This window comes from Hylobates moloch, unplaced genomic scaffold (genome assembly GCF_009828535.3).
Source record: "Hylobates moloch isolate HMO894 unplaced genomic scaffold, HMol_V3 SCAFFOLD_12, whole genome shotgun sequence".
Lineage (NCBI taxonomy): Eukaryota > Metazoa > Chordata > Mammalia > Primates > Hylobatidae > Hylobates > Hylobates moloch.
In genome coordinates this window covers 36,932,328-36,948,350 of record NW_026652287.1, presented here as the reverse complement: position 1 = coordinate 36,948,350, position 16,023 = coordinate 36,932,328, and the positions used below count along the sequence as shown (strand labels likewise).

Below are 16,023 nucleotides of genomic sequence, written 5' to 3'. Positions count from 1 at the left end.
ACGACGATCCTTTGGTGGCGAGGGCGGGGAGGACGAAAGCGCCCACTGAGGATTGGACGGTGTCAAAAAGAGGGGCGGTCCCTACTGAAGGGGCGGTTGGGCGACGAAGGGAGAGTCTTTTCAGCGCTGAGGACTGGCGCTGAGGAGGCGGCGGTGGCTCCCGGGGCGTTTGAGCGGGCTCACCCGAGCCCGCGGGCCAACGCGGATCCAGGCCCGACCGGCGGGACCGCCCCGGACTCCCCGCGGGCCTTCCTAGCCGCCATGGAGGACGGCGTCTATGGTAGGTCGGGGAGGGGCGGGGTCGGCTGGGAGCTGCTGGAGCGTTTTCTCCTGAACGTTCCGCCGCGAACGTTTCTCTCTGGCGCGCGCCGCCCAGAAGCTTTCGGCTCAGTCGTAGACTCGTCGCGCCGCTTTTGTTGGGCGCTGGACGGGCTTCCGGCGGGGCCCGAAAGCGGGGCGTTCCAGGCCATTGTTTGGGCTGAGCCTGTTTCCGGTGGCGGCGGGAGGGGCGGGATGGAGTGGTGGAGGCGAGGCCGGGGCGGAACCATTCCCGCTGGAGGGGCGGGCGAGCCCAGCGCCTGCCGGGGCCGGGGAGGGGCGCTTGGGTTGCGGGGAAGGGAGAATTCTTGGGGGGCGGGGGCCTTCGATGTCCCGCCCCATCTTCCCAACTTTCCCGAGCTATCATCAGCTCCCCCGGCCGTAGTGACTTTTCATGGACCCAGGAGTCCGGATAACCAGGTTCCCAGCTACCTCGCCAGTAATGGAGTCAGAAAACCAAGGCCTCAGTCCCCTTCCAAGTAATGGACCTAGAAGCCCAGGCCCCTAGCCCTTTCTTCCCTCAGACCTAAGAGCTCAGGCACGCATTCCCTTTCTCCCTCAGACTAAGGAATCCGGGCTCCAGTTCCCCTTGTCCCCCAGGACTCAAGAGTTTACAGCCCCAGCTCTTTCTCCTCTGCAGGGAGGAATCCAGGCCCCCATCCCATTCTTCTGTGCAGACATAGGAAGCCCCTTACACATCCTGTCCCAGCTCTGTCCGCCCCCAGATTGCAGGAATTCAGGCTCACGCCCCTAGCACTGACTTTTAAACCTTGACCCCGATCCCTAGAACCCCCAGACCTGACTCCAGAGGAGCGGATGGAGCTGGAGAACATCCGGAGGCGGAAGCAGGAGCTGCTGGTGGAGATTCAGCGCCTGCGGGAGGAGCTCAGTGAAGCCATGAGCGAGGTGGAGGGGCTGGAGGCCAATGAGGGCAGGTGAGGGCTGGGGCTGATGACCTAGGGGGCGTGGGGTTGGCTGAGGCCAGGGATGCCCAGGCATTGACCCTCCACCCCCCACCCTGCTCTCTGCTCCTGCAGTAAGACCTTGCAGCGGAACCGGAAGATGGCAATGGGCAGGAAGAAGTTCAACATGGACCCCAAGAAGGTGCTTGGGGCCACAGGACTGGGATCAGCTGGGCAAACATCCAGGCAGGGGCTTCTGGCACCTCCGGGTTCCAGAAGCGTGATGGTGCCGGCTCTATTCTAGGGGACAGACTTGGTCCTAATCCCTGGATTCGGATACTGGCTGTCCATTTGTTCTCTGAACACTGAACACTGACCAAGTGTTCCAGCCCTCCTGACTGTTTTGTCCCCTGCCCGGAAGTCGTCTTCCACTTTCTACTTGTATGGGTGCACTTCTGGTCCCAAGATGAGCTCGAGTCTTGTAGGGGCTATGGACAAAGTGACATGCACAAAGGAGAGTTGACCTCCCTCCCACAAAGGTGCCATGACAGAGGAAGGTATCAGGGTAGTGAACCTCTGGAGGAGGCAGGCTGGTGGAGTCAGGGAGGGCTTCCCTGAGGAGGGGACATTCAGGTCGGGTTTGAAGGATGAGTAGGTGTTCACCAGGTGGAGGAAAGGCTTTTGTTCACTTAACTCGTGTGTGTTTGTGTGTGTGTGTGTGTGTGTGTCGGAGTCTTGCTCTATCACCCAGGCTGGAGTGCAGCGATGTGATCTCAGCTCACTGTAACCTCCGCCTCCTGCGATTCTCCTGCCGCAGCCTCCCAAGCAGCTGGGCTTACAGGCTTCTACCACCATGCCCAGCTAATTTTTGTATTTTTAGTACAGAAGGGGTTTCACCATGTTGGCCAGGCTGCTTTCAAACTCCTGACCTCAGGTGATCCACCCGCCTCAGCCTCCCAAAGTGCTGGAATTACACGCATGAGCCACCGTGCCCGACCTGTTCACATACTCATTTAACACCCATTTTCTGAGGCCTCTCAAGAGCCTGATCCTGTGTAGGGCAATGCTGCGGACCCAAAGAAGAATTAGATGCTGCCTTGTGCTCAGAGAGCCCTTGGACACCAATACCACAGTTCACAGTGAGATACGGCAGTAGTAGAGAGGTCTTCATAGCACAGACAGAGAAACCTCCAGTCTAGCCAGGGCTTCGAGTTCACAGCCCTTGAGGGACTGCGTCTGCTAACAGGTTGTCACGTTATTCTTTCCTGAAGCAATTGGAATTCTGTTCAGTCATTCAACAAACATTTATTGGCTGGGTTCGGTGGCTTATGCCTGTAATCCCAGTGCTTTGAGAGGCCGAGGCGGGAGGATTGCTTGACACCAGGAATTTGAGACCAGCCTGGGCAGCATAGTGATAACTCATCTGTAGAAAAAATATAAATAAATAAATTATCCAGGTGTGTTGGTGCATGCCTATAGTCCCAGCTTCTCAGGAGGCCGAGGTGAGAGGATCCCTTGAGCCCAGCAGTTCGAAGCTGCAATGAACTGTGATCATGCCACTGCACTCCAGTCTGTGAACAGAGCGAGACCAGGTCTCAAAAAAAAGAGAAAATGTACTGAGCACCTGTGCCTTGCCAGACCCTGTTGTTGGTGCTAGAATTAACCAGGCAAAGGCAGAGAAGGTAGGCCATGAGGTGCAAAGGCCATGAGTTGGGAAGAATGCTACGTAAGACCTGTGAGAAGGCTGAAAATGAAACCTGGCCCTGGTCTGTTGAGGGTGGGGGTAGGTCTGGATGCTGAGGTTCCCAGGGAGGTGAGCGGGGTGGCTTTCTGGCCCTCAGCACTGAGACCTTGTCCCCACTCACCAGGGGATCCAGTTCTTGGTGGAGAACGAACTGCTGCAGAACACACCCGAGGAGATTGCCCGCTTCCTGTACAAGGGCGAGGGGCTGAACAAGACAGCCATCGGGGACTACCTGGGGGAGAGGTACGGCCACCACTCAGCTCCCGTGGGGCCCCTCCCTCCCCCCGCCGGGCCCAGCTCCTGCCCTCACACTGGCAGCTCACAGGTAGAACAGCCCTGCAGCCTTCCCGCAGAGAGGCCCTGGCACATCAGCCTTCTGACTGGACTGTAACAGAATGGACTGGCATGGGCTAGGGGAGCCTGCGGCCAACCGAGAGCATCTGAGGATGTGGGGCCTTCTGGAATTACCTGGGGGTTGTGGGGAGGCATCCATTTATGTCTGAGAAGGGTAGAGAACATCTCTCAAGGGTCATGGGAGCACGAGAACCGTGGGTAGACCATGGCTGTGCATAGGCACTGGGTGGCCATCTGGGAGCTGTGGGGACCGCTGGGCCCTTGTGGGAGCCTAGGAGTTGTGGGGGTCATTTGGAAGCCTAGGGTGCATGGGACTGGACATCAGATGATTGGAGTACATCTGTGGACGTCCGGGAATCAGGGATTTACAGAGATCTGGGGTGTGTGGGAAGCATCTCTGGGGGGTGTGGGGACTGTGTCTGGATACCTGGGGAGTGGGCATCATTTGAGAGAGGTGACAGTAGGTGGCATACATGTTTGCAGCATTTCTCCCGGCTGTACAAAGGTCTGGCCTAACCAGGGTTCCCAAGCCAGATATTCCTCCCAAGAGTGTGTTCTGAGCATCCTCCACCCTGGGGGCAGGCCTGTGTGGGAGTCTAGCAGGAAACTTCACCCTCCGCAGTGGGCAGCTGTGGTGCAGTAGAGAGGGCACGACTTCCCCAGGGCATTGCCCCCTGCCCATTCCTGCCCCATCCTTTCCACACTGCATGTGTCTTTGTCCCATCCTTCCAGGGAAGAGCTGAACCTGGCAGTGCTCCATGCTTTTGTGGATCTGCATGAGTTCACCGACCTCAATCTGGTGCAGGCCCTCAGGTGAGTGAGGGGAGGGATTTGGAAGGCCAGGAGTGTACCTGTCAGGGCCTTCCTAGTTACAAGTGACAAACCTTAAGAAAAAAACAGGGCCGGGCGCGGTGGCTCACGCTTGTAATCCCAGCACTTTGGGAGGCCGAGGCGGGCGGATCACGAGGTCAGGAGATCGAGACCACAGTGAAACACCGTCTCTACTAAAAATACAAAAAAATTAGCCGGGCGTGGTGGCGGGCGCCTGTAGTCCCAGCTACTTGGAGAGGCTGAGGCAGGAGAATGGCGTGAACCCGGGAGGCAGAGCTTGCAGTGAGCCGAGACTGCACCACTGCACTCCAGCCTGGGTGACAGAGTGAGACTCCGTCTCAAAAAAAAAAAAAAAGAAAAGAAAACAGAAACAAGCAAAACAGAAACAAAAACTAGGGAACTGAGTGTGTCCTGCACCATAAAAGTCCAGGGTTATGGCCTCCTTCAGGTATGGCTATATCCAGGAGCTCAAATGGTGGTCAGAAAGTCGACTGTCTTTGCCTCTTGTATTTGCCACTGTGTCAGCATTGCTCTCTGCAGACCTGCTTACTTGATAACAAGCCTCAATCAACCCCCAGACCTGTCTAGTAAACTTAGCAGAAAGAGGCTATTCCTGTGCAGATTCACAACACTCCCATGGCCAATGCCCATTGGTCAGATTGGATCATGTAACCATAACCTGAAACAACTGCTGAGGCCGGAAGGTCGGGATTCCTCGTGGACCAGTTCCTAACACAGGGACTGAGAGTGGGGACAGGCTCTCACCAGCCCTGGCATCCATTCCTGGCCCCTCCCTAACCCAGGCAATTTCTATGGAGCTTTCGCCTCCCCGGAGAGGCCCAGAAAATTGACCGGATGATGGAGGCCTTCGCCCAGCGATACTGCCTGTGCAACCCTGGGGTTTTCCAGTCCACAGGTGCGGGCCCCAACTCCTGGGTCCTGGGAAAGAGGAGACTGGGGCCCAGACTCCTAGGTCTGAGGGAGGGAGGGGGCTGGGAGCCAGGAATCCTGGGTCCTGGGGAGTGGGGGCACTGGGGGCTGACACGCCTGGGTCGTCACCACCTGCCCTGTCTGGTGCAGACACGTGCTATGTGCTGTCCTTCGCCGTCATCATGCTCAACACCAGTCTCCACAATCCCAATGTCCGGGACAAGCCGGGCCTGGAGCGCTTTGTGGCCATGAACCGGGGCATCAACGAGGGCGGGGACCTGCCTGAGGAGCTGCTCAGGGTCAGCCCCCCTTCCCTGCCCCTCGGCCCTGCCCCTCTTCCTGCCACAGACACCCCCGCCCCACCTGTGGTCTCCTAGTGCCTGAGCTGTCTGCCCTCACCCCCAAGATGGCGCGATCATGCCAACTCGTGTGTGATCTTCTTCTCTCTCTCTGGCTGCTTCTCTTCTTGACTGTCTCTCTCAGGCTTTAGCCCTGACAATTTTGGCCTGTCTGTCTGTCTTCTCTGTCTCTGGCTGTTGCACTTTCCAGCCCTCGATTGGCCTCATTCCTCATCTGTCTGTTTCTCTGAGGACGTAGCCGACTCCTCCACCTATCACCAGGGCATCTCTTCTTTCCTCCCTCACCTCAGCCTCCGTCCGCTTCTGTGCCTTTCACTTCTCTCTCCTCCCCAGCCTGCCCCTCTCTCTTCCCCACCATGAGTCATCCCATCCCTGGTCTCACTGCCCCCCACCCTGAGTAACCCTGGGGGGCCCCAGGGGGCTCGAATGGCTGATGCAGCCTTCACTCCTCAGAACCTGTACGACAGCATCCGAAATGAGCCCTTCAAGATTCCTGAGGATGACGGGAATGACCTGACTCACACCTTCTTCAACCCGGACCGGGAAGGCTGGCTCCTGAAGCTGGGTACGTGCCCTCCCGACCCTGCTGGTCCCTCTGCAGGAGGACATTCGTGGGCCTGAGCCCTGGACTCAGCTTCTGCACAAACCTGCTGCCTGAACTGAGGCAAATGATTTGACCTCTCTGAACCTCAGTTTTCCACACCCAAAAAATGGGGCTGAAAATAAAATCAGGCCTGTGCGCTGGGCCTGGCCTGTAGTAAGTACTTCCCAACCCCTTCTCTTTACCCGCAAACGTTCATGGAGCCCTTCTGTGCCAGGCCCTGAGCTGGGCTGAGGAGGCAGTGAGAGGCAGGTGACATTGTCCTTTCGTGGGAGAAGAGTTCACTCAGGCTTCTTTCCACTGTGTTAACCCAGCCCGAGGGAGCCAAACCCCTGGAACCTATTCCCCTTGGCAAGAACTCCCAGGGTCCCAGGCAGGACTGACCCCGCACTCCAAGGCATCAGGCCCAGAGCACTTGCTGATCCAGGTGCCATCCTTCCCGAAACACCACCCACAGGCAGAAAAAAGTCAAACAGGCAAGGAAACCTGTCGCAGATTCTGGCTTCCAGCTGTGGAGGGAATAGCCAGGGCTGGTGCAGATGAGTCGGGAAACCCAGCAGAGATGGAGAGGGGAGTCTTCGTCATAACATGTGGCACTGGTACATTCAAGGTCGGTTAGCATGGATCAGACAGGATCGTAGCATGATGAGGGGTTAGCACGAGGATTGGAGTGGTTCTCAGCCCGGGATGCACATGAGATTTGCCTCGGCACCTCGAAAACTCCAGTGGCTGGGCCATAGACTCCTGAAGTCAGACTCTGAGGAGCAGAAGGGCCATCAGTCATCGTTTAAGCTCCTCAGGTGCTCCCAATGCATAGTCGAGGTTGAGAGCTGCTGGCCTGGAGCCGTGCCCGGTAACAGTAGGTGCCACCTGTGTGTTAGATGTGGTTATAATGGAGACGGGGTACACAGCTGCTCCAGAGAGACACATCTGGGGAGTTACAGTCCAGCACAGCAGTGGAGGCTTCCCGTGGCAGCAGGAGAACCCACAGGAAGCTTTCAGCTCAGTGAAGGGAGTCAAGGCCAGGCTTCTTGGAAGGAGGTTGGACAGGGCAGCTTTGGCCTCTGAGTCTTGGGGGCTTCCCCATGTGGAACTATGCTCTTAAACCAGGGCATCACCACCTCAACAGATGCCAGGGTTTCCTGGTAAATGTAAAATATGCAAGTCAGGCAGGGCACAGGGGCCCACCCCTGTAATTTCAGCACTTTGGGAGGACAAGGCAGGAGGATTGTTAGAGGTCAGGAGTTTGAGACCAACCTGGGCAATATAATGATACCCCCCATCTCTACAACAAATAAAATTAGCCAGGCCTGGTGATGCAGGAGGAGGGTGTGAGCCTGAGCGCTCGAGGCTTTAGTGAGTCGTGATTGTGCCACTGCACTCCAGCCTGGGCAACAGCGAGACCCCGTCTCTATAAAATAAAAATAAAACAGGCAAATCACTGTCCAGCCAACACCCCGGTCCAGATCCCTGCATTCGATCCAAGGGAGGCAGACTGCTGGGGAAAATTGAGAGTCCTCGAGGTGCCCCTGGCAGTGAGCGGGCCAGAAAGAGAAGCAGGAAGGCGCCAGCATCACGAGGAACTGCTTCCCTCAAAGCTGCTCCTGTCACGCCAGACACGGTGGCTCAGGCCCGTAATCTCAGTACTTTGGGAGGCTGAGGCAGGCGGATCACTTGAGGTCAGGAGTTTGAGACCAGCCTGGCCAACATGGTGAAACCTTGTCTCTATTAAAAATACAGGCCGGGCGCGGTGGCTCACGCTTGTAATCCCAGCACTTTGGGAGGCCGAGGCGGGCGGATCACGAGGTCAGGAGATCGAGACCAGGGTGAAACCCCGTCTCTACTAAAAATACAAAAAATTAGCCAGGCGTGGTGGCGGGCGCCTGTAGTCCCAGCTACTCGGAGAGGCTGAGGCAGGAGAATGGCGTGAACCCGGGAGGCGGAGCTTGTAGTGAGCCGAGATTGCGCCACTGCACTCCAGCCTGGGCGACTGAGCGAGACTCTGTCTCAAAAAAAAAAAAAAAAAAAAATACAAAAAGTAGCCGGGCGTGGTGGCGGGCACCTGTAATCCCAGCTACTTGGGAGGCTGAGGCACAAGAATTGCATGAACCCAGGAGGTGGAGCTTGCAGTGAGCCGAGATCACACCATTGCAAATCCAGCCTGGGCGACACAGCGAGACTCAGTCTCAAACAAAACAAAAACTGCTCCTGTGAGCAGTAACTTTCCCATTTCCCAGATGAGGAAATTGAGGCTCATGCCTCAGTTTGGCTCTGAGCCCCATCTAAGGCTGCCCAGCCCCAGGGACACCTCTGGCCAAAGGGCCTCTGTTCCCTTTGTGCCAGTTAGAGGGTCCCCTTCCTTAAAAGATGGAAATACAGGAGTGGAGATTGGTGATGGTGGTTGCTACTCCATGCCTAATAAAAGCCATTCTTACTGTCATTGTTTAACCCTGGGCCTACAAGGAAGCCAGCAGCAGGTCATTTTGCCGCAGGAAGGTGTAGGCCCAAGTGAGTCTCCAGGCTGGAGTCCAGAGAGTCCAAGAGAGTTCCCTGAGGTCACACAGCCAGTTTGTGCAGGAGCTGAGATGGGCCCTCACACCCACCTCAGACCAAGGACTGGGGATTTTGCCTTCTCCCCTGTGGGGGCCACCTCCAGGGGAGAGGCACTTTTACCATGTCAAGGGAGGATGCTCCTGGCCTAGGACAGACCTTAGTGGGTAGGCTGGGGCCCTGTACCGAAGCAAGGGGTTTTCAAGGCTGCCACCTGGGGCTCATGGCCCTTGGCCTCTCTGGGAGGGAGGAGCCCCGGCCATCCCCCCCTCGTGGATGTAACTGGTTTTCTTCCCTCTCTCTCCCTCCCCTCCCTCTCTGCGTCTTTCTCTCTCTCCTGTGTTTGTCTCTCTGTCCCGCCCCTGCGCATCCCTCCCTGTGCCCACCCTGTTTCTGTCGCCTGCGGCTCTTGGGGGTGCTCCATTCTCCCGCCTTCCCTTCTCCTGCACCTGGTCCTGCCTGCTTTCTCGCTGTCTGCCCCAGGAGGTAGGTACATGACCTGTCTTTGTCTCCCATCACTAGACGAGGGGAGGGGGCTGCCCTGGCGCCTTGGCCTCCTGCCCACAGGAGGAGGGGGCTGGGGTCTCAGGCTCCTGGGCTGGGACTGACAGACTCAGAAAACATGGAGCCTCCAGCTGGGGGTGGACGATTCCTGGAGCCCCAACACGCCTGGCCCTGCTTGTCTGTCTCCCCCAATGCAGCGGCTTTGTCTAGGCCCCAAGAGCCCCACCTCTACCGCTCTTGCTCTGCTTCTCACGCCCCTCCCATCTCCCAGAGGCCCTGTCCCCCTGTTGAGCCCAGGCCCCCTCCCACCCCTTCCCTTTCAGGGGGCCGGGTGAAGACGTGGAAGCGGCGCTGGTTTATCCTCACAGACAACTGCCTCTACTACTTTGAGTACACCACGGTGAGCGTGACCTGGCCCGGGCTCTGGGGTCCTGGGAGGAGTGGCTGGGAGCCTGGGCTCCTGGGGCTGAGGGAGGTGGGGTGGGGTGAGGACTTAGAAGTCTGAGTTCTGTCCACCTTGCTTCTTCAGGACAAGGAGCCCCGAGGAATCATACCCCTGGAGAATCTGAGCATCCGGGAGGTGGACGACCCCCGGAAACCGGTAAGACCCTCTCTGTACACCTTCCTGCCAGGGCGGGGCCTCCTCTGCCTAGGGCTGGTTCTTACCTGCGCCCTTCCTCTCTCGTCCCCAGAACTGCTTTGAACTTTACATCCCCAACAACAAGGGGCAGCTCATCAAAGCCTGCAAAACTGAGGCGGACGGCCGAGTGGTGGAGGGAAACCACATGGTGTACCGGATCTCGGCCCCCACGCAGGAGGAGAAGGACGAGTGGATCAAGTCCATCCAGTGAGCCTGGACTCCTGGGTCTGAGGGAGGAGGGGCTGGGGGCCTGGACTCCTGGGTCTGATAGAGGAGGGGCTGGGGCCCGGACTCCTGACTCTGAGGGAGGAGGGGCTGGGGGGCTGAGACTCCTCCTGGGTCTGATGGAGGAGGGGCCGGGGGCCTGGACTTCTGTGTGGGGGGGGGGGAGGGGCCAGGGGCCTGGACTGCTGGGTCTAAGGGAGGAGGGGCTGGGGGCCTGGACTCCTGTGTCTGAGGGAGGAGGGGCTGGGGTCTGGACTGCTGGGTCTGAGGGAGGAGGGGCCGGGGGCCTGGACTGCTGGGTCTGAGGGAGGAGGGGCTGGGGGCCTGGACTCCTTGGCCCTCATCCTGGGACCCCTCCCCTTCTACAGGGCGGCTGTGAGTGTGGACCCCTTCTATGAGATGCTGGCAGCGAGAAAGAAGCGGATTTCCGTCAAGAAGAAGCAGGAGCAGCCCTGACCCCCTGCCCCCAACTCCATTATTTATTACGGAGCTGCCCCGCCTGGGTGGCCGGACCCCTGGGCCTCGGGGCTGTGGATCCTGGTTCCCTGTTTGGAAAATTCACCACCTCTAGCTCCTCTCTGTTCTTTGTAATTAATACGCTGTTGGTAATCTTATTAATTATTTAACCACTTGGCCTGCTGACCCCCTCATTTCTTGGGGTTGACAGAGTCATGCTCGGTGGAGCCAGCCTGTTTCCCTGGACAGGGGCCTGGACCCGCCTGTCTCTGGGTGCTGCCTGGGCTGTCCCGGTGGGTCTGTTCTGGTTTCACCCCGAGCCCAGCAGGAGTAGAGTAAAGGGAGAAGGTTAATACGGTGGGAGTCGAGTTGGAATTGGCCGAGGACAGAGTTTAGAATACAGGGGTTCAGGGTCAAGGTCTAGCATTCGTTCTAGAAGTTGACAGCCATCAGCCAGTTACGCTACAGCCATCAGGTAGTCCCCATCTTTGCTTTCATGGGGCTTGAGGTCTTTAAGGGGCAGGAGATAAAGCTGGTGACGTTGTGAGCTGGGCCAGGTCTTTGAGGACAACCTGGAGCTGGAAGAACATGCGACCACCTCAGGGAGGGTCAGGGAAGGATGAGTGGGGAGGTGGCCCATGTCCTACAAGGGCCTTGCTGATGGGATGTCCTGAAGGGCTGGGCAGCCTTAGATGGGGCCAAGAGGGCAGGACTATGGGCCAGTGCCAGAGCCAGGCTTGTCTGTTCTCAAAGGATCAGCCTCCTTTGAAGGACATTTTGTGTCAAGGATAGGGCTGAGGACCTGCGTTCTGAATGTCTCCTGGGATTCTTGACAGCCAAAGAAATTGGAGGATCGCCTCTGTGAAGGGTGAAGTCTTGGCATGTGGCATACCCCTGAATCCTGGGCTAAGGTCTGTGACCTTTTGCCCTCCAGTTGGGGTATGCGTGGTGTCCCGAAAAAACAAGGGCTCGTGGATCCCGAGAAGGGTGCGATGGCGGGTTGGGAGGTCCCATGTCACACTCCCATGCCCGCCTTTGAAGCTGAGGAGCTCTTTAGTTAAAAACAAAAAAAAAAACTACAAGTCCCGGCAGGGCCTGGGACCAGGACGCGGGTGGGAGAGGCGCCTATGACCCCGAGGCGTGCCGAGAGTTGTAGTCCCTCCTGCCCGCTGTGCTCGCTTTTGAGCTCTCCGATGGGGTGCGGCGCTTCGGAATTTCGGGCCTTGATCCCTGTCCCACCCTTGGCCACAGGCACCTGCCGGCCTGAAGGGCCGCGCGGTGCAGGTACCCTGCGCCACTCTGCGGGAAGGTGGACTACAGTTCCCGGCAGGCTGTGCGGCGCCAAAGCCACGGTGACCCAGACCCGAGGTTTTCCGGGCGTCGCAGTTTCCTGAGACTCCGTGGCGGCGTTTGCCTTCTTTTTCTTAGTCGGATCCCGTACTTTTGTGGAGGGTACACAGGCAGCTTTGACCTCCGCGGCCCCGGGGGCTGGTGGGAAATGGAGTTCCAAATGAGAAAATAGCATTCCCCACTTCTCTTTCCTACAGGTGCCAGGGAAATGGAGTCATCGACCCAAGAAGGTCGTGGGAGATGAGGTCCCAGGGTAAACAGCGGGTCCCGCCACTATGTCACCCTTTCCTGCCGCCTCCCCGGATGAACTGCGTGCAGGGCGGCCGGCTCCGTGGCAGGCAGAGGCAGGAAGACGCGCGGAGCCCGCTCGTGGCGAAGAGGGGAGTGCGGTGGGAGGGGAGGGCAGAGGCAGGCGGCCGGTCGCGTGGGGCCTGGGCCGCCCCAGAAGGGCCTCTGGATGGATTCTTAGCAGATGAAAGCCGTGCAAGGGCAGGAGGTAGGGGCCTGAAGTGTTTGGATTGAGGTTGCAGGAGAGGCCCCTGGCTGCTGCAAGGAGAAAAATTTGGAGGCGAGCGGGGAGGTGAGAGGAGGCTGTGCGGTGCAGGATGGCGTGGCTGTGGAGGTGGAGAACGTTGGGCCACGCTAGGAGTCTTGAAAGAGAAGCCAAAAGGACTTGCTGAGAGCTGCGGCAGCTGGTGAATGACAGTGCCATGACTGAGATGGTCGAAAGGGAGTATTTTAGGGGAAATCAGGCATTCCGTTTTGACCAAATTAAGCTGGAGATGCCTGTGGAACATTCCAGCCAGGCAGCATCACTTCACACTGACCTTCAGCATTGCCCACAGTCCGTCTTCCCTCAGGACTTGAGGATTTTGCGTCCGGCTCCCTCCTCTCCCAGGACCCCCAAGCTCCCAGCACGCTTCTGATTTTTTTTTTTGTAGTTTGTGTGTGTGTGTGTGTGTTTTTTTTTTTTTTGAGAAGGAGTCTCGCTCTGTACCCTAGACTGGAGTGCAATGGTGCCATCTCAGCTCACTGCAACCTCCACCTCCCAGGTGCAAGCGATTCTCCTGCCTCAGCCTCCCGAGTAGCTGGGATTACAGATGTGTGCCACTGTACCCAGCTAATTTTTGTATTTTTAGTAGAGACGGGGTTTCACCATATTGGCCAAGCTGGTCTCGAACTCTTGACCTCAGGTGATCCACCTGCCTCAGCCTCCCAAAGTGCTGGGATTAGAGGTGTAAGCCACTGCGCCCAGCCTCAGCCTACTTCTTTCAGGTGGGGAGGGTTTGGATATCGTTTGTCCTCACTAAAATTCATGTTGAGATTCGAGCCCCAGTGTGGCAGGTGTTGGGATGTGGGGCCTCATAGGAGCTGTGTGGTCATGGAGGTGGATTCCTCATGGATAGATTAGTGCCTGCGTGAGTGAGTTCTCACCCTTGGGAGTTTGGTTTTCTCTCCCTTGCTTCCTTCAGCACCATGGGATCTCTGTGCACACAGCTGCATCCTTCTGCCCTCCCCCAGGAGCAGCAGCAGCCTCAGGGATGAGGGAGGTCCTCAGCGAGTGCACCTGCCCAGTCTTGAACCTTCCAGCCATCAGAATCTGAGCCAAATCAACCTTTTCCTTTATAAAGACCCAGCCTCAGGTCTTCTGTCAGAGCAACACAAAATGGACTCAGCACGGGTCAAATTGTGTCTCCCCCACCCCCACAAAAAAACTTTATGTTAAAATCCTAACCCCCAGCATCTCAGAATGTGATCTTATTAGGAAATAAGGTCATTGCAGATATAATTAGTTCAGATGAGGTCACTCATGTGGGCCCTAATCCAATAGGATGCATGTCTTATAAAAGTTTGGACAGAGACGCAGACACACAGAAAGGACACCATGTGGAGGTGAAGGCAGAGATTGGGGTGATGCCTCTACAAACCGAGGAAAACCAAAGCTGCCAGCACACCCTCAGAAGCCAGAGACCGGGGACTCATCCTCACAGCCTCAGGAGCAGCCAGGCCCGACACCCTCATCTCAGACTTCTGACCTCCAGCACTGGGAGACCATCAGTTTTTGTGATTTAAGCCACTAATTTTGAGGTACTTTGTTATGTCAGTCCTAGAGAACTAACCACTCCTCCCTCAGACCCAGGAGTCCAGGCCCAACCCCTTCTTCCCTCAGACCCAGGAGTCCAGACCCCCAGCCCCTCCTCCCTAAGGCCCAGGAGTCCAGGCCCCCAGCCCCTCCTCCCTCAGACCAGAGTTCAGGCCCAGCCCCCTCCTCCCTCAGACCCAGAAGTCCTGCCCCCAGTCACCAGCCCTTCCTCCCTCAGACCCAGAAAGTCCAGCTCTCACCTTCCCCCCGCTGGCTTGGTTCGTGCAGCACCCACCCTGTGGCAGGCGTCTCAGGATCACTTCAAGCACCAAGTCTCCCAGCAGGAGACTTATTGGGAAGAAGCTAAAACCTTATCCTCTCTCTCCCTTTCCCCAATCCCCCAGGACTCACATGCGACCCTGATGCCGCCATCACCTTAACTCTGAGGCCGGAGTCTACACTACAGCCCCCTAACAGAGGGAAGGGGCTGGGTTCCCACCCCTTGCTCCTTCCCTCTTCCTGCATCCAAACTACATCCCGCAAATACACCAGTGAACCTGGTACCAAGGTGATGGGGGACAAGTCGAGGCCAAGAGATCAGAGCCGCAAAGACAAACCCGGTCAGAGGGAAAAAGACAGAGTCAGAAACAGAATCCAGGAGAAACCGAGGACAAGAAATAGAGACAGCCTGGCGCGGTGGCTCACGCCTGTAATCCCAGCACTTTGGGAGGCCAAGGCAGGCAGATCACTTGAGGTCATGAGTTCGAGATCAGCCTGGCCAACATGGTGTAACCCCATCTCTACTAAAAATACAAAAAGTACCCGGGCCTGGTGGCAGGCGCCTGTAATTCCAGCTACTTGGGAAGCTGAGGCAGGAGAATCACTTGAACCCAGGAGGATTGCAGTGAGCCAAGATCACCCTACTGCACTCCAGCCTGGGCGACAGACTGACTCTGTCTCATAAAAAAAGGAAATAGAGACAGAAGCACAAGGCAGAAGGACATAATCGAAACAGGAGGAGGTGACAGGGAGACACAGACAAGGAGAAAAATGTGGAGGCAGGGAGGAACTCGAGACAAAAACATCGAAGTAGAATTAGACAGGGAGGAGGAGGCCGAGAGCAGGAGACTCAGATGGGGAGACAGGAAAACTCCAGATCAGATGGAGACCAAAACTGGGGCAGGGTGAGACAGGGAGCCAGAAGGATGGAAATGAGAGAGAACCACACAGGTGCGGTTAGGGTAAAGGCAAGGGATGAGAATGTCAGCAAGGTGGGCGGTCGCATGGAAAAACAGGTAAACTGAGGCAGTACCACGGTGGGCGGGGAGGTAGACCCTGAACTTCAAGGAACAGGCAGTGCCGACCTGAGGTGGGCGGGATGTGATCATGATCCAGTGTGGGCATGAGCAGGTCATTTCTGAGTCCCGGCCCCACTAGCCCCTGGCCCTGGGATAGCGTCTGGCCACCACCGCGGGCCACCTTGCAGAAACGTGGCTCTGACCACAGCCTGCACCTTCCCCACCAGACCCGTGGGCTCCTTATGGTTTGTTTTTTTTTTTGTTTTTTTGTTTGTTTGTTTGTTTTTGAGATGGAGTCTCACTCTGTCGCCCAGGCTGGAATGCAGTGGCATGATCTCGGCTCACTTGCAACCTCCGTCTCCTGGGTTCAAGCGATTCTCTTGCTTCATCTTTATGGCCTCTTGAGCCAGCAGTGCTGCTGCTGCAGTGGCCGAGGTCGGGCGATGCAAACACCAGGCGCAGAGCAGGGATCCGGAGAAGCAGAGAAACCGGGCCTTCGCCACTGTGCGGGAGTTTCTGCCTCTCTCAGCATCGATGTCCCATCTGCCATGCGGGCCTGGCTGTGAGGATGGGACTTCTCAGGGTCGCACTCGCTCCCTGCATCCTCCCCTCCTCACCTCGCGAAACACGCACAGGCCCCGTGTTCCTCCAAAAAGTTGTTTTTGTCTTTTTTAAATAATGTGAAAATGCCACGCGAAGGTTTGAACCAGAGGCCCCTCCAGGGGCCGGGCTGGGGAGGGAAAGGGGAGACGCGAAATGGGGGGTCCGGGTCCCCGAAGCCTGCGGCCCCTGTCTGGGGCCAGGAGTGGGTGAGGAGGGACCTCCGCTGTGTCGAGGGGCCCCAGGCCCAAAAGAGTTCAGTTCAGTTCCGAGAAAGG

The 16,023-nt window shown here is 57.3% G+C and overlaps 1 protein-coding gene across 2 annotated transcripts; it reads left to right on the top strand.

Moving 5' to 3' along the window:
• CYTH2 (cytohesin 2) lies at window positions 1–10,592 on the top strand. 2 transcript variants are annotated; one of them, XM_032169274.2, is made up of 12 exons: window positions 1–280; window positions 1,106–1,253; window positions 1,356–1,422; window positions 3,089–3,207; window positions 4,051–4,131; window positions 4,953–5,065; window positions 5,230–5,378; window positions 5,892–6,003; window positions 9,417–9,493; window positions 9,623–9,694; window positions 9,786–9,940; window positions 10,327–10,592. In XM_032169274.2, the coding sequence occupies exons 1-12, from the start codon at window positions 262–264 to the stop codon at window positions 10,412–10,414; spliced, it is 1,200 nt and encodes a 399-aa protein (XP_032025165.1). In that variant the 5' UTR covers window positions 1–261; the 3' UTR covers window positions 10,415–10,592. The 2 variants fall into 2 exon arrangements, with proteins under 2 accessions (XP_032025165.1, XP_058281143.1); XM_058425160.1 differs by lacking the exon at window positions 1–280 and adding an exon at window positions 629–797.
• The last annotated feature ends 5,431 nt before the right edge of the window (window positions 10,593–16,023 follow it).